Raw genomic sequence first — 22987 nt, forward strand, 5'->3', positions numbered from 1 at the left:
ATGAAGGAGTTCATATCCGATCTTGGTGTAATACCTAGTGCATCGGGTCCAATGAAAATCTTTTGTGACAATATTGGTGCAATTGCCTTGGCAAAGGAATCCAGATTTCACAAGAGAACCAAGCACATCAAGAGACACTTCAATTCCATCCACGATCAAGTCAAGGAGGGAGATATAGAGATTTGCAAGATACATACGAATCTGAATGTTGCAGACCCGTTGACTAAGCCTCTCTCACAAGCAAAACATGATCAACACCAAGACTCCATGGGTATTAGAATCATTACTATGTAATCTAGATTATTGACTCCAGTGCAAGTGGGAGACTGAAGGAAATATGCCCTAGACGCAATAATAAAGTTATTATTTATATTTCCTTATATCATGATAATTTTTTATTATTCATGCTAAAATTGTATTAACCGGAAACTTAGTACATGTGTGAATACATAGACAAACAGAATGTCCCTAGTATGCCTCTACTTGACTAACTCGTTAATCAAAGATGGTTAAGTTTCCTAGCCATGGACAAGTGTTGTCATTTGATGAACGGGATCACACCATTAGAGAATAATGTGATGGACAAGACCCATCCATTAGCTTAGCACTATGATCGTTTAGTTTATTGATGTTGCTTTCTTCATGACTTATACATGTTCCTATGACTGTGAGATTATGCAACTCCCGAATACCGGAGGAACACTTTGTGTGCTATCAAACATCACAACGTAACTGGGTGATTATAAAGATGCTCTACAGGTGTCTCCGATGGTGTTTGTTGAGTTGGCATAGATCGAGATTAGGATTTGTCACTCCGTGTATCGGAGAGGTATCTCTGGGCCCTCTCGATAATGCACATCACTATGAGCCTTGCAAGCAATGTGACTAATGGATTAGTCACGGGTTGATGCATTATGGAACGAGTAAAGAGACTTTCCGGTGACGAGATTGAACTAGGTATGATGATACCGACGATCGAATCTCGGGCAAGTAACATACCGATGACAAAGGGAACAATGTATGTTGTTATGCGGTTTGACCGATAAAGATATTCGTAGAATATATAGGAACCAATATGAGAATCCAGGTTCCGTATTGGTTATTGACCGGAGATGTGTCTCGATCATGTCTACATAGTTCTCGAACCCGTAGGGTCCGGACGCTTAACGTTCGATGACGATATGTATTATGAGTTATGTGATTTGATGTACGAAGGTTGTTCGGAGTTTCGGATGTGATTACGGACACGACGAGGAGTCTTGAAATGGTCGAGACATAAAGATTGATATATTGGACCATGTTATTCGGACACCGGAAGTGTTCCGGATAGTTTCGAATAAAACGGAGTGCCGGAGGGTTAGCGGAACCCCCCGGGAAGTTATGGGCCTTAGTGAGACTTAGGGGAGAGATAGGGACGTAGTTAGGAGGTGGCGCGCCCCCAAGGGGAGTCCGAATAGGACAAGGGGAGGGGGGCGCGACCCCTCTTTCCCTCTCCTTCCTTCTTCTCCTAGTTGGGGCGCGCCTTAGGGGCCGGCCAGCCCTCCCCTCATCTCTCCTTTATATACGGGGGAGGGGGGCACCCCATAGACACATAAGTTGATCTTTAGCCGTGTGCGGTGCCCCCCTTCACAGTTTTCCATCTCGGTCATATTGTCGTAGTGCTTAGGCGAAGCTCTGCGTCGGTAACTTCATCATCACCGTCAACACGCCGTCGTGCTGACAGAACTCACCCTTGGCCTCAGCTGGATCAAGAGTACGAGGTACGTCACCGAGCTGAACATGTGTAGATCACGGAGGTGCCGTGCGTTCGGTACTTGATCGGTTGGATCGCGAAGACGTTCAACTACATCAACCGCGTTACTTAACGCTTCCGCTTTCGGTCTATGAGGGTATGTAGACACACTCTCCCCTCTCATTGCTATGCATCTCCTAGATAGATCTTGCGTGATCGTAGGATTTTTTTTGAAATAATGCGTTTCCCAACAACGACAAGTTTTGATAAATGGGATGGGAAAGAATTTCAGAGTTGGGGGCGTGAGTGATCAGTCCTGTGACAATGATAAATAGATAGGGAGATAACGGTCGCCTTGGTGTAGTCCCCTACGACATCAAGAAGGATGGCAGAGTTGCTAGAAGTATTAAGATTTTCAATCCAATTGCACCAAGTGAAGGGGGAACTCTTTGTTGAATTATGGATGGGCTTAGGCCCATATAAGACAATAATACCTGGTTAATCTCTAAGGCCCATGTGTGTGCATGACAAGTGGTGGGAAGTGTGGGAAGTTTAATACCATACTGCTATAGTAAGAAGAGTGAGACCTCTTTATAAGGGCCGCTCCACCACTTGCTATTGGGAGCTTGGGAATAGGAGTTGTACACGCGCGCTCCTCCGCCGCCGCCTGCCTCGCCACGCCTCTTCACGATGCGCGCGCGCCGCGGGTTGCGGGAATGAGCCGAGCCAAAGCTTTTTTTGCCGGTCGGAAATGGTTAATTAATCTCGAATTAATTAACGAGATGCTTACGAAAGTGCCACTGTCCGAGACGTTGGACCGTGGGCTATTCGCGGACTCGGTCGTGGGCATGAGCCCAGGCCCATCTACCCGACGACCTACATAAGAAGGCGCTGGCCAGTGGTGTGAACCCTAACTCAGTTCACTCACTCCTCTCTCGCACAACCCTAGCCGTCATCTACTGTTCCTCTCACTGTGTTGCTTCTGGCGATCCCATCCCGACGACCGCGTGCACGGTTGGTCGGGAGAGCAGGTGCCTCCTGAACCCTGCCGTTCGAGATCCTGCCCGGGAGAACGGCAATAAGGTTTTTGGGGAGCGTCTCGATGCGACTGCTCCCGATCCGTCCCCGTCTTCGTTCGCCTCTGCTTCCACTACTTCCTCTACATCGACTCCATGGCTGACGACGAAGTCACCAAGAAGAAGGCCTTGGCTGATGCCGAGGCCGCTGCTGCCGCCGCCGTGTTGGCTTGGCCAACCGGAGGGTATAACTCGTTCATCCCCTTTCTGTTCGTACATGTGTTGGCCGTATATATGATGTTTATAGATGTTTCGATTCTATATACTGTACGTACTCATATGCTTAGGTATTGATATGAGATGCATACCTTATTTGCCATGTTTACTGTTTACTCGCGGATTAGATTAGTCAGAAAAATGCTAATATTTCCAACACTCTTGGCACACATGATTCTAGAGAGAGGGGCCCAAGAGACTGAATAAAAAAAAGTTGGAAGTCAAGTTTTAGAGCAATGGTCGTGTTCTTCGTGCATGGGAGGTTCCTAAACATGAGCTCCAATCTCGTATTCAATTTCCTTTAAGAAGTCCAGGACAACACAAGTGTTTCTCTCCACTCATCGAAATAATTTGCGGTGATTTAGTGTGGGCTTTGAGGGAGTCCACTGCCTTAGAAGAACATTGTATCGAACTTGCCAAGGCCTTTACTCTAATCAGAAGATGTATAATGCAAAGTGTTTAGAAAAATAGATCGAACTTTTATTTAAGCAACGATAGAGATAAACACCGGTGCGTAAAGAATTGTTTATTTTACTAAACATTGCTCATGCGAGAACTGAGCGTAACTTAGCTGGTTTGGTTTCTTGTGGTGGTACTATAAGAAACCCACTGTCCTTCAAATTTACTAGTCAACCAAGACTTGGCACTAGTGCTCGGAATTTACCAGTAAAATTCATGCGTTTTCATTTTCCGCGCGATCTTTGAGACAAGAGTGTCAATTTCTGAGGATTTTTGTATGCTTCTACTGTCTTTGGATTCCTGCGTTCCAAACATGCTATAATTCAGTTGGCGACGGCGACCATAAACATCCATCCATGGACAAATCTTGCCATGGACAAACGATGACATGGATGACACCGAGGCTTGACCGGACGCGCCAGCGAAGCCGATGACGCACGCACTCCTGTAGGCCCTTCCGCCCAGTCAGCCACGCGACCCACACGGCCAGGACAGGCCACACCACACCACTAGAACAGACCCACTCTCTTCTTCCTCTTCTTCTTCCTCCTCACTCCGGCTATAAATACTCGCCGTCACACTTTGGATTCCTCTCTCTCTTCTCCACACTCCACTATCTCCATCCCCTTCCACTCGCTCTCTCCCTCCCTCTCTCTCTCCGCCAGGGGGAAAGGCAAAGGAAAAAGGAAGGCGCGGGAGGCCAGCCGGTGGTGGGGAATGGCCGGCGCGTCCTCGCCGCCCCCGACGCCCAAGTCGCCCAAGCTGCAGCCGCCGCTCCTCGAGCGCGCCAAGGGCCCCTCCGGCCTCGACAAGATCGTGCTCCGCGACCCGCGCGGGTTCACCGCCGAGGTACGCGGCCGCCTCTCCCCCCCTCCCCCTCCCCTCCCGCTCCCCCGCCCGTTTCCAGCCGATTCGGAGCGCATTCCCCGCGGATCCGCCGCGGGGCTCGCCGGCGCGCGCGCGTTCTCAGGGAGGGCAGGGCCGCCGGTTTCAGAATCACAGGCGTCCGGGGCGCGCGATTTTCGGGCGGATTTCGTGGCTCCGCCGGCCCATCAATCCGAGGCGCATTATGTCGTACCGCGCTCCGATAGGGTTTAATTGTTAGCGTCTCCTTCTACCTTTCCCCTTTTGATCAGAGGAATTCGCGGTGCCATTTCGCCGTCCTCCCGTCAGTCAAACGCGGTTTAATCCTCCAGGAGCACCGTTGCAATCAGATTTCGCGAGTTGTCTCAAACCAAAATACTTTCGCGTGCGCGCAAATCCTGTGAAAAATCAAAGCCAAGAGACGCGGCTGCGGCCATACGTCCCTGTAGCATTCACAGCTTGGTAGCTGGACTGGGTAAGATGTGATGGTGATAACCGATAGGACACAAGTTTTACGCAGACAATCATCTTTAATTCTTTATCACGCTCGGGGACCCAGCGGAAAAGACGCACCGACTATGCTACCGCTCGAAAGCGAGAGGGGACTAAGTAGGTTTACCCCCCTAACGTTTCCAGGATCGGATGGCTAATCCCCTGTCCGCTGGCGTTTGGTCCCATATATGCGTCTCATGGCCCTTTTTTAGGGGGAGGTGCTATCCTACCAATCCTCCTTTTTTAATGACAAGTTGTGGGAGCCACAGGGCTGTGGGTTCCTGATTGTGGCTCTGGCGTGTTAGGCCGATCGAGCGAGCTGCATACCAAATTTAACTTTGATTGATGTGTTACTTTCGGTGTACTTGTCAGCTTGTGCCAGCTGCTTAGCATGACAGGGTCCTGCTCGCCCGATGCACTAAGCTATGGGAGGTGTGTTTGAACTTGTGAGCTTAGCTATGCTAAAGACAACTTTAGAATTACAAGATGAACTTGAGTATGTGTTGCTCTGTTTCCCGGCCATGCATTATTGGAATGGAGGGCCTGGCAGACAACCTAAGGCATCTAATTTCTTGTGGCTTATTGAAACTGTAAGATCGAAGAAGGTGAGATTTGATCGCATTAAAATTCCACCATATGCCATTTATAAGTATATATCAGTGCCAACTGGCAACTAAAACGTGTTTGTGGTCTGTGGAGCTATTGTTACAATGACGGCAGTGCCCTTGTTAGATGAATGAGTTGTGCCCTGGTTAGCATTTTACCCAGATGTTTGGGTTAATCCTTCTTTTTACTCTTGTCACGGCTATACTTAAATTTTGTCAGGCAAGAAGGTTCTAAACTTCTGTTTGGTGTGATGCTTGCATACGAGTAGGACTCGGAGCATCCATTTTGAATTCTCCTGCATTATTGATGCCTAACCTTTCCACCCTTGCTCTGCCAAATCTCAAGAATTATCCGTACTGCAAAATAAATATTTATGGCCTGGTCCCTACGTGTATTATTGCCAATTATCATCACCTTTTTAGACGCAGACCAGTCCTGCTAATCAATTGTCTTGTCTTTTGCTAGGTCCGTCTATATGGAGGGCAAGTTACCTCTTGGAAGAATGAGCAGGGGGATGAGTTACTTTTTGTAAGCAGCAAGGTACAGAGCCATTCATGAGGTCATGGATGACCTCATTGCCCAAGTCATTACTTTGTTGTATCGATAAACTTCTATTGGATGCATTGACACATCCCTGTCATCCTTGTCCCACTAATTAATTTTGTTGTTTGTCCCCATTTGACCACAAGCCTAACACGTTCTGATCAAGTTTCCTTTTGAGCATGACCACAAACAACTGCCTCATCTTGGCCCGTATTGGCAATTCTGGCCATGTTAGATGTTACATTTGTTTTGCACCATTGGAAGTTTAACCCCATTAATTATGAAGTTTCACACTGTAATACCGGCACATATTACTTAATATTTTGATTATCTACGTGTTACTGCAGTAATTATAGCATCTCTGAACTGTATTTTCAAAATACAATCCCTTTCAGGCAGTTTTCAAGTCTCCAGGAGCAATTCGTGGTGGCATACCCATCTGCTTTCCCCAGGTATGACAGCTTCATCAATATTTACTTCCATAAATTCATTGTAATGTTTTGCCTTCTCTGGTCATCCAAACGAACTATATAAATGCAGTTTGGAACACATGGAAATCTTGAAAAACATGGATTTGCAAGGAACCGGCTATGGCTCGTTGATGATAATCCTCCACCACTCCCAGTAAACAGCGGTATTAAAACTTATGCAGATCTCATTCTGAAGCCTTCTGAAGAAGATCTCAAGATCTGGCCTCACAGGTCCGTGATCAACCATCCAGAGATCATGTTTCCTTCCTTCTCTTCATGTCGCCAATTCTGATTCTGCTCCTCATGTCTTTGGACAAACTATGGCTTGCAGATTTGAATTCCGGTTAAGAGTTGCTCTTGGACCCAAAGGAGATTTGTTTCTTACTTCCCGAATTAGAAACACCAACACTGATGGAAAACCTTTCTCATTTACATTTGCATATCATACATACTTCTCCGTGTCTGACATAAGGTGCGTCTATGCTTTGCAATTTCTTTTCCTCCCTTTTCTCAGTTTTTTTCCTCCCTGGATATTTCAAGCTCAAACTTCTCCAAGGGTTTAGAATTGCAACAGTGAAATCATGTTAGTGTAAAGCTGTCCAGACATCCAGTGGTATATGTGCTTGGGTTTACTCGGCAATGGTGCACCACCAGACACAGATCCACCTTTCAAGAGGCTTATATACATGGTATTTGTGTCATTGGTACCGAGCCAACTACCAAGAGTCTAAGACCAGTAGTTCCATTAAAAAATGGAGCAGATGTACAAATAGGCTGGTTTCCTACCCTGGTTTCATATTGTTAATACCATGGTACAGGCTCATGTATGTGATAGTTGCGGTGCTTGTATTAAACCAAGGCTGGTAAATTCAGCACATTTTCTTGGAGCAGATGCGAAACTCTGCTGCTTTAGTTCTGATTCTCATATTGTTAGTGCCGGCATATGAACAACTTTTCAAAATATTGGTCTTGCTTTTATTGGTTAGTGCCAGCAGTATGACAGTAGAGAAAAGGGGGTTCAGGTTCTTCCTTTTTCCTCTGCTGGTGAACATATTCAAGTAATTATTAAATTATCGCAGATAAATAAACGTATGCTTGGGTGTTAAGTTGTTTCCTCTCGTTGGGATTGAGTCAATGGATAAGGGCAAAATTGTTACCTATCCTGGCTTGTTAGAATACTACATCCTCATGCTTAGATAGTGGACACTGTGGAACAGGGTTTCTAAAGTTTTGCTTGAGTTTGCCCATTGATAATTCTGTAACCCAGAGTGCTTATCTCAGTTAGGACAGTGCATATTAAAACTGAACTGAACCAGGTTTTTGCGGTTTTAGATTTTTTGGTACAGTATCAATATCCGGTACCGTTTTAGCCTTGGGTTAGTTCGGAGGAATTGGTAGATACTGAAAACCAAAGTTCCAGGACCACAGAAGTGTCTCGCTTCCGTTTTCCACCTTTCTGTGGCACACATGGATCACGTGGCAGCACCATAGCAGCAGTTAGCAGATTGGACTTGTGTACTATTATTAAGTAAACTAGCAAGGGCTGTACGCTGTAGCGACTCAACTTGCACTTGTCAGCTTGTGTGATGCACGGTGCCGCTGTAGCCTCTAGTCTAGCCTGTAGCTTGTAGGCTTGTTATTGCGTGTGTGACTGATCGGCACATGGTCTACGCTTTGCCACGTGATCACTTGAGAATGCTGATCAGTCTGAGTATCCCGGCGTTGACTATTCAATCCACATTGCGCATAACAAGCTTGAAATGTTCGGATATACGAACAGAAGTAAAATATGGTGGCTTTATTATTAAATTCTGGTCAACTTCGGTTAGTTTGGTATTTACCAAAACCTACCAAAATAATTTGGTATTTACTGAAACTGTAATTTATTTACCAAACGAACTGACTGAATTAACCGAATGCTCAGGACTAATCTCAGTGCAAAAACAGTTGCTGCTGTGAGTAAAAACTAATGATGATTTCCAATGCACATTTGGTGATAACATTGAGCAATTTTAGTTTTACTTTTTGTAGCTTCCCTGTTCCAATGCATCATAATTGAAAACTTTATTATGTGCTTACTGAAACTGCAAAATTCCTTAGCGAAGTACGTATTGAAGGGCTGGAAACAATGGACTACTTTGACAACCTGAAGGGAAAAGAGCGATTCACAGAGCAGGGGGATGCTCTTGTGTTTGAATCAGAGGTAAGTAAGCCACTTCAATGTTACATATGATTATATGAAGCTACAGCTGCTGACTTGTAAAACTTTGCTGTGAAGATTGATAAAGTATATCTGGACACACCACCAAAAATTGCAATTATTGATCATGAGAAGAAAAGAACATTTGTGCTTAGGAAAGATGGGCTTCCAGATGCTGGTAAGTTAATTTGGCAGTGAAAACTGTACCTATCTGTGTCAATTCTTATTTAACTTACTACAAAATCCATACTTCCGTTATCATTTTGCCCTTTGTAGTTGTATGGAACCCATGGGAGAGGAGGTCAAAAACCATTCTTGATTTTGGTGATGAAGAATATAAGCACATGTTGTGTGTGGAGCCTGCAGCTGTTGAGAAGCCCATTACCTTGAAGCCTGGTGAAGAGTGGAAAGGAAGGTTGGAGCTCTCAGCTGTTCCTTCCAGTTACTATAGTGGTCAGTTAGATCCAGACAAGGTTCTTCATGGTTGAAAATCCTCACTTGGTTCATCTCGTACAGGTAATGTTAAACCCTAGATTTGCAACTGTTTGGGTGGCTAGTTGGAAACATGGAAATACATTTCTTAAATAATGCTGCCGTAACTGTATGGACACAGAGATTATTAGTAAAAGGAAGTTAACTTTGAGAATTCTGCATCATTTACAATTAACTTTCTTTGTGTTCTTGGAATAGTTGGTTTAGGAATGTGTTGATGCCTAAAGGTTCTAGTTTAGACTAAAAAAACAGTAAAGTTTTGATTTCAACACTGGGGCTATGTCTTTGAGCCCTCTTTTCTTTGCCAAACCCACACTCTAACGAAATGCATGGTGATTGTTAGTGTTTGGGGTGAGAGGGGCTACAAACTAAACTATCAAAGCACATGCGCAGTAAGCGCAGTGAGTTTTTTTAGATGGAGTATGACTATTCCATTGTACTGATAAGCCAGGAAAATCTCCTGCCATCAAAATGGGTTACAAAGTCTGGGAAAAGATAAATCCACTGCATGGTGATCATCCCCAAGAGCAGAACCTTTCTTTGTCAGCTCATGCCCTAGGCAGTCTGTATTGGCTGTGAAGCAGTCGGACAGGTAGCTAATTGCATATGACACTAGGTATAAGCCTCATGGTTACAAGTCACGGCCAGAAGCCCCAAAACTTATCATCAGCTGGTCCACCAAAGTTTGGACAGCAGTACAACTTCAGTACACCCATACTTTGACAGATAAGGCATAAAAAGAAATCTATGTAGAAATATAATAGGACCAAAATATTCCCATTAATAAATACCACACACTCCCCTAAAACACACACACACACAAATAATGAGGTATAAAGAATAGGAGGGCGTGAAAAGTCGTGGGAAATTTCACCTCATGGTTGGAAACATAAGTACTACTGTTTGGAATTAGAGATGGTGTATATCCATAATATCTGAGTAGCTGTCAATAATAATAACAATATCCGACTAGGAGGCCATTCGGTACCTCTCCGCTCCTAACTCCGCTGCGGAGCGGAGCGGCACTCAGTGCAATTTTGGCGAGCGGCCAGATGGCTGCTCTGCCCGCTCCGCTCCCTGGCGAAGGAGCAGACTATTGCCGAACACAGCCTAGTTCTAGATATGCATTTCTGATGTGCGCATGTCTGCTGCTGCTTTTTTTGTTTTTAACTTGTGGCTCATCGATTTCCTCAGGAACACTTCATGGCACTTTATATTACCTGGTGCTTTGTCTGTCCGGTGTTGATGCTATGTGGACTTTCCCAGGGGCTCTCATTTCCTTGTCGTCTCCACCTCCATATGTTCATTCCTTTATATATAGAAGGAGGCGAGCACCGGAATAACGAAACCTCCCCAGCGGCTCAATCTCTGAACCTGTCTTCGGTGAACTCAGTCCAGTGTTCAGTCGCAGCAAGAAAGAAGCGAATAATAGCATTCCGTAGTTTAGGGTTGCCTCCTGGCCCTGGACAATGGGTGGTTTGTTGTACTTCTGCATCGGGCTAGGAAATCTACTACCAATTGTTATCAGACTATTGTCTGTACTCCTCTAAGATCTGTACATATGCTATCTTAGGAACTTCCTGGTGTGAGATAAGTTAAGGAGCACAATTTATCATGTGCTGCTGGTAATGCAAGTGTGTTCTAAACCTTAATAACAAGTGGATTCTCTTATTACCTTGTCAATTTACTTATACTCGTCAGAATCCATTCAGTCTGCGCGGTCATATTATTCTGCATTTCGAGGAGAACAAAAATGATGTAGGATTCGAGGCGTACGTCGGCTGCTGTCTAAATCCTAGTGACCTGAGGTTCTTATGGAAAGAGGAGCCCTTGTCGTAGAGAAAGCAGAGATTCCCGGCCAAGTTGCAACTGCTCCCACCCCATTTGCCCACATATATATCGTGTGATCTGATCCAGTCGCTCGTCAAACATGACAGGAACCTCCAAATAAAGAGGGGAGAAGGGAACACAAAGGCGTCTCTCGCAAGTAGACATCTTCCCCGTCAACGTCTGTATTCGTATAGATGAGGTTTGTGTACGTCTCCAACCACTTTACACATTTTATTTCGAAACTGATAGCACCTTGTGTGTGTGTGTGGATAGGATAATGTATGTATAGTCTGTGAGCGTACACGGCAAGAAGAATAGCTTCCCCACCAAGTTCAATCCTAGGATTCATGCCTATCTTCTCCTGCCCACTAGGGTTCCAACATAAGATCAGACCGGGGTGTTCGTAAACTAAAATAAATAGTATTTGTCATTTTTTTAAAGTCTGACTGCAGATGCTCGTTATTAACCACCCGGCACCCTTTGAAGAGATTTTTACTGACTAAAAAGGTGGGTATGTATATACATCACAAATAAAGAGCACACACTGAATATTGACAAGAGAAACCACTGAGCAAGTGAAATTTCCCACCATCTAACCAAGAGTTTATTTCCTGTTCCCTTTTTCTTTGTTCACTGAACCTTGTGAACTGAAGGAAGCCAAGAAGTCTTGAAGGCACAAACAAATGTTTCATTCTAGAGAGTAGAAAAAAGAATACAAATCTTGTGTCTAGACATTTCAGGAGAATCTGTTTACACTAAACAAGCAGGGGCTGCTAGTGCTAGTGCTAGACGGTCTTGGCGGCGACGGATTTGCAGATGGGGCACCAGTTCTTCTGCCGGAGCCAGTGCTGTATGCAGGTGATGTGGTAGTAGTGCTTACACGCCATGTTCCCCACCTCCTCACCACCAGAGTACTCCTCCTGGAAACAAAATTACATCATAAGCGTCAGATCACACACGAATCCTGAAAGTTTAGTTTAGCAGTAGTGACACTGAAACTCTGCATATATATGAACTTTACCTGGCATATGCTGCATTTTCTGTCACAGTCTTGGTGTGTCTCTGGGGCTGTGGGCGTGTACAGGCTTCGTTTCAGGCACTTGTACAACGCGTCCTCTGAAAGCCCGGTGTTCACCGTGCCGATCCGGTCACCCAATGCGAGCAATTCCTGCAGAATGAAGTGTCAGATATATGATGATCCAAAGAACAGGCAGAAGCAATGCATCCCAAATGTGCCAACAAGAGGAAAGTTTGGATGGAGAACAAGTGATCATGATCGTACCTCGTAGGACATGCCGTCGATGTCCATCCTCATCGCCCGGTGCCGATCGCTGAGCATGAAGTAGTTCTCCAGCTGCAGCATAATTTCATGGTTCAGATAACATTGTTTGTAAAATTCTCCGAGTTTTTGGGATGACCATGATGCAGTGAGTGACAGAGTGTGCCATTACCTCTTCGCTGCCTTCGACGTCGAAGCGCCAGTACCCGCTGGAGTCCTCGGCGCCATCCTGCAGAGACGACCCTCCCTGGAGACTACCCCTGTACCTTGCTAGGAACCCAGAGATGAACCCTTCGGTAGGCGCCTGCTCCCTTGCTGCCCGCTGCCCAACCATCACTGGGTCACCTGAATTCCCCCTGGCACCACCACCACCGGTGTCCCTTCTAGGCGCCCTGCGACTACCTCCTGCGTTTTCGCCTTCGTCTGCCTTCCTTATCCGGGACACAGCACGGCGCGTGGGCTTCGACGCCGCTGATGACCGGGTGGCGCCACCGCCAGAAGAACTGGCACTGAATTCACCAGACGATGACGATGGGCTGCTCATTTCCCTGGCCAGCGACCGCTTCCTTGACGCGTTCACCCTGTCCTTGAGGCGTGCCAGCAGGTCACGGCCGGCACCGGGAGTCGCCGCCTCTCCTGTGCCGTTGTCGGTTTCGCTACAGGGCTCTGCTGGATTGCTGCTTCCCTGTGGAGGTTTCCTGACAGGTTGTGACCTCCGGGGGGTTGGTGCTGCTTCCTTGGCTGCTGGTTCCCTGTGGCTGTGCATTGGCCGGCCTTTGTCTGCCGAATGCCGGGCGCCGTTGCAGCCATTGCGCGAGCAGCAAGCGCCGGCCTTGCGGCGGGAGCTGTCCTCCCTGAAGAGAAGGATGGATCCCCCCTTGGTGAAGAGGAGGCCGCCGACCGTCCGTCGCCCCATGTGTTCATCCATGCTAATTAATTAGAAATGATCACCTGAGACTGAAAATCAGATATGTTTGTTAGAACAGATTCAACTGTCAGTTGAGTCGATTCTCCACCTAGAAAAGAAAGATTCTGAACATATAGGAATGGTGAAGTGTCCTACTCCATGACACTGTCAAGTCTCATGTGCAATGAGAGATGACACAGATACTGTTCGTACGGTTCAGCAGCAAAGTCGCGTAATAAGGGGCATATGACTAATAACTGAAAAAGCGTACGGAACCAACATGAACACGTACTATATAACTAATTTTTTTTGTTTCAGTTAGGTGTGGTGGCCCTCCCTCCATGTAGGCCTGCCTATAACAGAAATTTCTTAGGCAGACAGACACTTACATGAGCTGTATTGGCTAGGTGCCACCTGGTTTTCAAAGGCAGGTGTGTTTTCACCGTACCAAGGCGACTTTTCACCCTAAGGCAAGCAAACCACCTTCCCTGTGCCTCGACCAAATGAAGATGTTAACAGTTCATTCAGAAGAAGAAGAAGAAGAAAAAAGATGAAGATATTAACTGCAACGCGCTCCCTTCACGTTAAAACCATCTCCTTCTCTTTTTATCCTGAATCAAAGCTAGTATGTAGGAGTATCGGTTTTTCTGTGAGGTCAAATCGCTAATACCCAGCCTAGCACGTCACAGAGGTGGCGGCGGTGGTGGTACTGGTGCTACTGTATCTGAACCGAAAGGTGTACTGGTTCCACCCCTCCTTTCGGGAATCGGACGAAAGGGGAGGCAGTTGACGCGTACGGGCTACACAAAACGCAACACTTGGTGCCATGGCATGGCACTCCCCTACCACAGGATAGTTGAAACAGTATCGACGCCGGCCTTGGTCCATCCGAAGGAAGGGAGAAGGGAAAAAAAAGGTAGGAAATCGTTGGGTTCCAGAGCATCCAGGCAAAGCAACCGGCTGGAGGAGCAGGCGGGGAGGGAGAGGAAGAAATCAATCAGGCGACAATCCAAGGTCGATCAACATCAAAACGAAAAGAGAGGAGAGACTTAATCGAATAATCCGTTTGATCGATCGCCTTCTCCTCCCTCGTGGATGAATGAATCCAAGAGATGAATGAACCGCACATACATACATACATACATACATAGACCGGTTCTTCAGAATACAGGGGGAAATTTATCCAGAGATGGAAGGCTAACATGATCGAACGCAGCGTATGAGCAGATTACGGGAGGAGGAGGAGGAGGAGGATACGGGGAGGCAAGAGGCAACCAACCTTCCTTCCTTCCTTGTGCAGCCCGCCTTCCCCTGTTGGGGCTCCCCTCCAATGAACCGGGCCGGGACCGAGACCGGATTAAATTCCTCGAGGGAGAGGGGAGAGAGTGGGGGAGGGAGGGAGGGAGCCGGGGGTGAGAAGAACCAGTGGAGTTCTTATATATAGATGCCGAGAAGCCACACACGCACACGAAGAGAGAAGAGAAGGGCGAGCGTGGAGAAGCTTGAACCGAAGGGCAACGCAACAGAGACCGGGGAAGAGGAAGGAAGGCGGCCGTGGCGGGGGCGGGGCAGCGGGCGTGCGACCCACGTCGGATCCGATCCGGGCCGTCGGATGGGGCGGGAGAGTAGGATCGGACGGGTCAAGCGATCGAGGGAGAGATGCCCGCCGCGCGGCCCGCTCCAACGGAACGAGCCCCACCACCCGATCTGCCCTGCCGGACTGCCTGCCACCGGGGTTGACGCGTGGGCCCGCCGCGCCGGCCCCCGCGATTTTCGCGGGCCGGATCCCGGCGTTTCCTGCGCTGGTTTGGTATATACTCTCTCGTTTTGGAGCGCAAATTAATTACCTGCGCATCTCCTCTGCTAAGATTTTTTTTCTTGTTGCCGGATATCTCCTGCTAACATTTTTTTCTTTCGGATTTTCTCCTGCTATAAGATTAACAGTAGATTTCCCTGAAGCAATCGCTCGTTGAGATCCGTCTTTTATTTCGTGGGGATTTGCAGAAATCCAGTTGGACAATCGAATGATTCAACAAGATTTCAGTGTTCTAAATGGGATTGAGGTGTGTGTGCTGTGAAATGATACCTGAGGCTAAAAAGAGTGTGCATGCACGGTGTGGTCAGCATGCTAGTTAAGCTATACTAGAAGCCTTTTTCTCAAACAAGTAAATAAATTAAGCTATGGAGGCGTGCCACATGGGAGAAATATGCATGCGTTCGTTTTGGGGTGGTGTGTCCCATCTCCCATGTTGGCAAAACGGAAATTTGTTGAGCTAGCTACTAACTTTTTCTGTGGTGCCGATCACTTGCATGATGATGATAAACCACTAGTTATTTGTTTAGGACGAGCCAAACCAACTTGGCCGAGGCTGTAAAGTGTAAAGCACCACGTCCATGCCATGCATGCTTAATCTTTCTTCTCGGTACAACTAGCCACTTTTATCCCTCTGTTTTCTTGTCACCAAAATCATGGTGTGGAAAGGCAATCCGATCGTATTTGCTCGCTGAAATTCGTACAAATCCGACACGACCTATCGTATCAGTACCGCCAACCGGAGGATGACAACAACTGAGCTTTCACTTGGACGCACGCATCACCCATACTATTATGTAATAAACTGACCCTAAGTACGTACTTATCTGCAAAAGATATTCTGATCCTGATCGCGCAAGCGATCGATGTGGCCCGAATCTTCCAGGAAATAAGCCGATAACTAATTTAACCGGCGGTCGCTGGATTCTCCAGATGGAGGTTGCTAGGAGCAGGGAAAGGATCGGGACCTTTTTCGAGTCAAGTTGTTTGTGGCTCACGGCTCACTCTGACTTACACGGCACAAATTCATTTACAGATCGTTCTCATATATCTACGGGTGGAGTACGTGGCTTTGCGTACATGACTGCGTAGAGTTAATAGGTTTCCAACTTCAGAAAAGGTACTAGGAACAAATAATTTATTAATTAGTAGTATTACTTTTATTGGGACTGCCTAAATTTAGAGTCAAAATGGCGAGTGATAATCTCGCCGCATATCCCTCCCAAGATAATGATCTCGCTGTCATGAATACATCAGTGCGCAAGGACGCAAAGAACTGGTCAATACATTTTTTTGGGTACTTCTGAAAAGAAAAGGGTCTGAAAACAGGGGAGAACGTACTGTTTGAGCAAAATCAGGATGTGTACATGCATGACATGTAATGGTTCTCCGCTTTATCTTTTGTTTGGTGCAAGCTACTTCCTCCTTATTAAAAAGTTGAATATGTTCGTGCATGTATGTGTGCGTATGGCCGGCTTGGAGTTGGGGTTGGAGTGAACCGTGCCACTAGCACCATTAGTGCGATGATGATGTGGTGCAGTGCGTGCAGGCCGGCCGCCGGAAAGAAAAGAAAGGCGACCCGGCCGGGGGGAAAGGTGGCCGGCAGTTGACGTACGGGGGCTGCTGGCCGGTACCCTAATCTTACCCCTCTGCCTTTTCCATGTTGGTTTGCCTTTGTGGGCAGCTGAGTTGACATGAAGGTAGGCAGGTGAGGTGAGTAAACATATGGGGTCGCGATAATACGGGAGATATCAGCTCATCAGTAGATGACACGCGTGGCATGCGTGTGTGCTCTGAGCTGGTCAAACGGCGGCGGCGTGATGGGACGGTTTAGGGCGTCAGCAAGCACCATTTGCAGGAGATTCTTCTACTTTCGTTTCAAGTCTCACGGCGGCTACATGGGTCAACTCAAGGGAATGGAAAAATCGGGCACCCAGCTGCTGCTGTTGTTGCTGGAATAGGCCGGGAAAGTGGCTTGATTCGGAGATCTAACCATGTGTGTTAGACAACGCTAATTTGTTTCGGGAGAAACTTCTAATTTATTCATCAACCGTCATGATGTAGAGAACACAAGAAGTAACAAAAAGCATATAAGGTCTATGGTGCAAGGGAACGTGCCACGCACCCCCCAAAAAAACCGTGCACAATACGAGCCCAACAACACTATGGCGCTACAAGTAACGGTCTTCTCATGACTAACGATTAGCAAAGCGGTAGTAGAGGAAGAAGCAAAGCGGTAGTAGAGGAAGAAGGTGATGCTCACCGATTTCCATATCTAGCTTCAACGGCCTAGTCGTCACTCGTCAGCAGGAAAATCATTTGGTTGGGCCGGACCGGTAAAGCCTATCCGACCGAACACCATGAAGCCTATTCGGTTAACCACTGTAACATCCATTCGACTAGACCAGGACATGCTCAATCGAGACGAACGTTACCCACAACATCATCAAGACAATGACATGGTAACTCTACCCGCAGCTGCCATCATTTTATGGCCGTTATTACATCAGGGCTCTCTCAACCCATGTACACTCAAGTTTACAGGCTAGACAAATTCTTTGTAATCACTCGGCTCACACAAGAGAGAACACATCCAAACAGAAGTAAGGTGTTGCCATAGAATAGGGGGCTGAATCTGGGTAAAACCTCCACTGTGTGAAAGCTCGTACCTAAATCTTTCGTGTGATGGTACACACAATCTTCTCTGCCCTAAGCCACCCGCCGATGACTGGAGATGATTCCGTCTCGACCATCACTCTAGCTTTCACACACTAGAGTCATGTGCTTGCAGTCTTCATGGTAGTTGGCGCGCACAGTTGGCGCCAACCATGGGACCTCCGAGCCCATTGTACTATGATGACTCACAAGTACAAGAGATCAACTGTAGTCCTTTTGATAAATAAGATTGTTGAACCCAATGAGGAGCAGAAGAAATCAATAAATGATTTTCAGCAAGGTATTTTGTGCAAGTGTTGTAAAGTAGTAGTAGCAGCGAATAGTTTGATTGTAATATAATTTGTAGCAATTAACAAGTAACCAAAGTAACGAAGTGCAGCAATGTGGTCCAATCCTTTTATTGCAAAGGACAAGCCGAAACTACTTCTTATAATGAGCAAAGCATTCTCGACAACACATGACAATTTTGTCTAGTCATGTTCATCAATATTCATTGGTCCCCATTCACTACTTTGATAAGTTGGTATATGGGTGGACCGGTGCTAGGATGTTCTTACTTGAACAGACAATCCACTTATGATTACCCCCTCTCGCAAGCATCCGCAACTATGAAAGAAGAGTTAAGATAAATTTAAGCATAGCATGAAACATATGGATCCAAAACAGCTCCTTACGGAATAGCGCATAAACTAGGGTTTAAACTTCTATCACTCTCACAACCCATCATCTCCTTAGTAATACCACACTGCTTTCTCATAGGCCCAAGCATGGTAATGTGTCGTGTAGTCGACGTTCACACTGTAGGGAAACGTTGCATGGAAAACAAAAAAATTCTACGCACACGCAATGATCTATCCATGGAGATGCATAGCAACGAGGGGGGGGGGACTGTGTCGACGTACCCTCGTAGACAGAGGCGGACCACGAAAAAAATTAAGGTGGGGCGAAGTCTCACTAGAATTTTTTATGCGAATCAAAGGAGTCAATACACATTAACAATGCTCACTACAAACCAATAACCAAATACAATAAAAATGTAGACACAGGCAATGGCAGTGCCGTACTCTCCTTATGAAAATCTTTCTTAATTTTACCAAGATCAATACTTTTGAAGATCTCTCGCTCAATGTAACACACCATCAAGTCATTAAGCCAGCCATCAGACATCTTGCTGTGCAACTCAGTCTTGATGATTTTCATTGATGAGAAGGCTCTTTTAACTGTTGCCGTCGCTACCGGGAGTAACAATGCCAACTCAATGAGACGATAAACAACGGGAAACATAACATGCTTTCAAGTTCAACCATCTTTTTAGCTAGGCTTGCAATATCATGACAAGCTCTAAAGTCTTCAATTCTTCTCATTTGGATAATGAATAGCTCTAGGTTATCAACTATATGGTCACGTTCATAATCTGTGAAATCCTCATGATAAATCTTTGTGAGTCTAGCAAGCTTATTCACATTGAATTTAAGGCTTCAAGCTGCTGTTAAAATTTGCTACAAATCTGCTTTAAGCTACTGTTAAAATATCATCCATTCGGTCATTACAAATCAACAATCTGCTTGAAGCTACAACTACTGTTAAATTTGCTATAAAAATTCAGAAAAGTTCAAAAATTACCTCCTACCCTTTCCTTTCTTTTCCATCTTCTTGCAATCTGGCCAGAACTGCGCCGGAGTCAGAAGTGGCCGGACTACCGGACCGCTGTTGCCGCCGCCGCTAGGCGCCTAGGCCCCGGCTTGCGCCACCGCTTGCACCGCCGTCGCTTGCTCCCACGGTGCCGCCGCCCTGGGCAGTCGCCGCCGCCGCAGCCGCCGCTCCTACCTCCTGGGCTCCTGGTGACCTGGCCAGCCGCCGCCGCCGCTCGCTAGGGTTGCCGCGTAGCTTCGTGTCGAAAGGTCGAGTACTGGTCGAGACAGAAAAAAACCTACGCTCGAACCTGGCCAGGCCAGCCGTGACGCGTCGTTTCGTGGCTGTCTCGGCCCATCAGACCACTGGCCGCGTTGGCCCATAAGAACGAGTGAATGACGACGCAGCCTTTTCTATTAGCGATCGATGGACAAGGCAGCCTCTGTATCGATGCATACATATATTTTTTTCAAAATTAAGGTATGGCAGGCGCCATACCCTGCCCATCGGGGAGGTCCGCCAGTGCTCGTAGACCGTAAGCGGAAGCGTTTCTCAGCGCGGTTGGTGTAGTTGAACTTCTTCGCGCTTCAACCGATCAAGTACCAAACGCATGGCACCTCTGCGTTCTGCACACGTTTAGCTCGATGACGTCCCTCGCCTTCTTGATCCAGCAACACGTCGAGGTAGTAGATGAGTTCCGTCAGCACGACGACATGGTGACGGTGATGGTGAAGTGATCCTCGCAGGGCTTTGCCTAAGCACTACAGAGATATGACCGTGGGAGTAAACGGTGAAGGGGGGCACCGCACACGACTAACAATTGTCTGGGGTGTGCTAGGGGGTGCCCCCCACATATATATAGGTGGGAGGGAGAGGGGAGAGGCCAGGAGGCGCCCCAAGTAGGACCGAATCCTACTTGGGTTCCTCCTAGGCCAGCGCCCCCTTCCTTATTTACCGGAGGAGGGGGGAAAGAGGAGGGAGGAGGGAAGGACGGGGGAGGCCAAATCCCCCCTTTCCTTCTCCCTTCCCCTCTTTCCTTCTCCTCTGGTTCAGCCCATATGAGGAAATAGGAGGGAGGAGAGAATATGTTCTTTTGTACAACTCTTGTTTCAGATTCTTTGCAGGAAAACTACTCTTCAAATGGGAAGGAACGTATATTATCGAAGAAGTATACCGCTCTGGAGCTATCAAAATAAATAATGCCGAATGTTGTCAATGGGCAAAGAATCAAACACTACATCTCAGGTACGCCTATTAATGTTGAAAATAATATTGTCCAAACTATGACACCGAGGAACACGTAAAGGAAACCTTCCGGAACACTCCAGAATCGTGAAAAATAGGAGGTACATGATACGGTAAGTAAACGGACTCCGAAAAGTCCACAAAAATATTTTTTGTCAGTTTTGAAATATTACAAAAATTAGGAAAATAATAAACAACCCAGAAGGCAACCGGGAGGGCACAAGACACCAGTGTTGGGGAACACAGTATTTAAAAAATATTCCTACGATCACGCAAGATCTATCTAGGAGATGCATAGCAACAAGAGGGGAGAGTGTGTCCATGTACCCTTGTAGACCGAAAGCGGAAGCGTTTAGTAACGCGGTTGATGTAGTCGAACGTCTTCGCGATTAACCGATCCTAGCATCGAACATACGACACCTCCGTGTTCAGCACACGTTCAGCTTGATGATGTCCCTCGAGCTCCTGATCCAGTTGAGGACGAGGGAGATTTTCGTCAGCACGACGGCTTGTTGACAGTGATGATGAAGTTACCAGCGCAGGGCTTCGCCTAAGCACTACAACAATATGACCGAGGTGTGTAACTGTGGAGGGTGGCACCGCACATGGCTAAGAGAAGACTTGGTCTTCGGGGTGCCCCCTACCCACGTATATAAAGGAGGGAGGTAGAGAGGCCGCCCCCCTAGGGGCGCGCCAAGAGTATGGAGTTCTACTAGGACTTCCAAGTCCTAGCAGGAATCCTTTCCCTTTTTGGAGTAGGAAAGAAGGAAAGAGGGAAAGAGAGAGGGAGTAGGAAAAGGCAAGGGGGCGCCGCCCCCTTCCCCTAGTCCAATTCGGACCAATGGGGGGGGGGGGGCGCTACCTCCCCTTGGCATGCCTCCTCTTTTCCCGTATGGCCCAATAAGGCCCATTACTTCTCCCGGTGAATTCCCGTAACTCCCCGGTACTCTGAAAACACCCGAATCACTTGGAACCTTTCCGATGTCCGAATATAGCCTTCCAATATATGAATATTTACATCTCGACCATTTCGAGACTCCTCCTCATGTCTGTGATCTTATCCAGGACTCCGAACAAACTTCGGTCATCAAATCACATAACTCATAATACAAATCGTCATGGAACGTTAAGCGTGCGGACCCTACGGGTTCAAGAACTATGTAGACATGACCGAGACATATCTCCGGTCAATAACCAATAGCGGAACCTGGATGCTCATATTGGCTCCTACATATTCTACGAAGATCTTTATCGGTCAAACCGCATAACAACATATGTTGTTCCCTTTGTCATCAGTATGTTACTTGCCCGAGATTCGATCGTCGGTATCCACATACCTAGTTCAATCTCTTTACCGGCAAGTCTCTTTACTCGTTCCATAATGCATCATCCCGTAACTAACTCATTAGTCACATTGCTTGCAAGGCTTATAGTGATGTGCATTACCGAGAGGGCCCAGAGATACCTCTCCGATACACGGAGTGACAAATCCTAATCTCGATCTATGCCAACTCAACAAACACCTTCGGAGACACCTGTAGAGCATCTTTATAATCGAGTTTTAGTAGAATCAATAGTTTGACTACGCCCGGTCCTTGTTGAAGGTTAAAACAACACAGTTGACAAAAAAATCATTGTGGTTTTGATGTGTAGGTAAGAACGGTTCTTGCTAGAAGCCCATAGCAGCCACGTAAAGCTTGCAACAACAAAGTAGAGAACGTCTAACTTGTTTTTGCAGGGCATGTTGTGATGTGATATGGTCAAGACGTGATGATATAAATTGTTGTATGAAATGATAATGTTTTGTAACAGTTATTGGCAACTGGCAGGAGCCATATGGTTGTTGCTTTATTGTATGAAATGCAATCGCCATGTAATTGCTTTACTTTATCACTAAGCGGTAGTGATAGTCGTAGAATCAATAGTTGGCGAGATGACAACGATGCCATGATGGAGATCAAGGTGTCAAGTCGGTGATGATGGTGATCATGACGGTGCTTTGGAGATGGAGATCAAAGGCACAAGATGATGATGGCCATATCATATCACTTATTTTGATTGCATGTGATGTTTATCTTTTATGCATCTTATTTTGCTTAGTACGGCAATAGCATTATAAGATGATATCTCACTAAATTTCAAGGTACAAGTGTTCTCCCTGAGTATGCACCGTTGCTACAGTTCATCGTGCTGAGACACCACATGATGATCGGGTGTGATAAGCTCTACGTTCACATACAATGGGTGCAAGCCAGTTTTGCACAAGCAGAATACTCAGGTTAAACTTGACGAGCCTAGCATATGAAGATATGGCCTCGGAACACTGAGACCGAAAGGTCGAGCGTGAATCATATAGTAGATATGATCAACATAGTGATGTTCACCATTGAAAACTTCGCCATCTCACATGATGATTGGACATGGTTTAGTTGATATGGATCACGTGATCATTTAG

The 22987-nt window shown here is 46.6% G+C and overlaps 2 protein-coding genes across 4 annotated transcripts; one reads left to right on the forward strand and one right to left on the reverse strand.

The window, feature by feature from the left end:
* The first annotated feature begins 4064 nt into the window (after window positions 1-4064).
* Window positions 4065-10833, forward strand: LOC119356312 (putative glucose-6-phosphate 1-epimerase). 2 transcript variants are annotated; one of them, XM_037623256.1, is made up of 9 exons: window positions 4065-4332; window positions 5911-5985; window positions 6384-6440; window positions 6529-6689; window positions 6790-6930; window positions 8559-8661; window positions 8737-8836; window positions 8935-9174; window positions 10417-10833. In XM_037623256.1, the coding sequence occupies exons 1-8, from the start codon at window positions 4201-4203 to the stop codon at window positions 9144-9146; spliced, it is 981 nt and encodes a 326-aa protein (XP_037479153.1). In that variant the 5' UTR covers window positions 4065-4200; the 3' UTR covers window positions 9147-9174; window positions 10417-10833. The 2 variants fall into 2 exon arrangements, with proteins under 2 accessions (XP_037479153.1, XP_037479152.1); XM_037623255.1 differs by having other exon boundaries at window positions 4067-4332; window positions 10345-10833.
* Window positions 10834-11502: 669 nt separating this feature from the next.
* Window positions 11503-14594, reverse strand: LOC119356309 (E3 ubiquitin-protein ligase RLIM-like). 2 transcript variants are annotated; one of them, XM_037623254.1, is made up of 6 exons: window positions 14446-14594; window positions 13556-13654; window positions 12432-13216; window positions 12263-12334; window positions 12002-12148; window positions 11503-11900 (listed from the first exon to the last, which is right to left on the reverse strand). In XM_037623254.1, exons 3-6 carry the CDS (start codon window positions 13185-13187, stop codon window positions 11766-11768), a joined length of 1110 nt encoding a protein of 369 aa, XP_037479151.1. In that variant the 5' UTR covers window positions 13188-13216; window positions 13556-13654; window positions 14446-14594; the 3' UTR covers window positions 11503-11765. The 2 variants fall into 2 exon arrangements, with proteins under 2 accessions (XP_037479151.1, XP_037479149.1); XM_037623252.1 differs by lacking the exon at window positions 13556-13654.
* Between the last annotated feature and the right edge of the window lie 8393 nt (window positions 14595-22987).

Source organism: Triticum dicoccoides, chromosome 2A, assembly GCF_002162155.2.
Source record: "Triticum dicoccoides isolate Atlit2015 ecotype Zavitan chromosome 2A, WEW_v2.0, whole genome shotgun sequence".
In the NCBI taxonomy this organism is placed as follows: domain Eukaryota; kingdom Viridiplantae; phylum Streptophyta; class Magnoliopsida; order Poales; family Poaceae; genus Triticum; species Triticum dicoccoides.

Coding starts and splice junctions, on each gene's coding strand:
- LOC119356312 (XM_037623256.1), top strand. CDS start 4,201: ATGGCCGGCGCGTCCTCGCCGCCCCCGACGCCCAAGTCGCCCAAGCTG. Junction 6,441..6,528: donor TACCCATCTGCTTTCCCCAG/GTATGACAGCTT, acceptor ATATAAATGCAG/TTTGGAACACATGGAAATCT. Junction 8,837..8,934: donor AGATGGGCTTCCAGATGCTG/GTAAGTTAATTT, acceptor TGCCCTTTGTAG/TTGTATGGAACCCATGGGAG.
- LOC119356309 (XM_037623252.1), bottom strand. CDS start 13,187: ATGGATGAACACATGGGGCGACGGACGGTCGGCGGCCTCCTCTTCACC. Junction 12,149..12,262: donor TCGACGGCATGTCCTACGAG/GTACGATCATGA, acceptor TTCATTCTGCAG/GAATTGCTCGCATTGGGTGA. Junction 11,901..12,001: donor GAAAATGCAGCATATGCCAG/GTAAAGTTCATA, acceptor TTTTGTTTCCAG/GAGGAGTACTCTGGTGGTGA.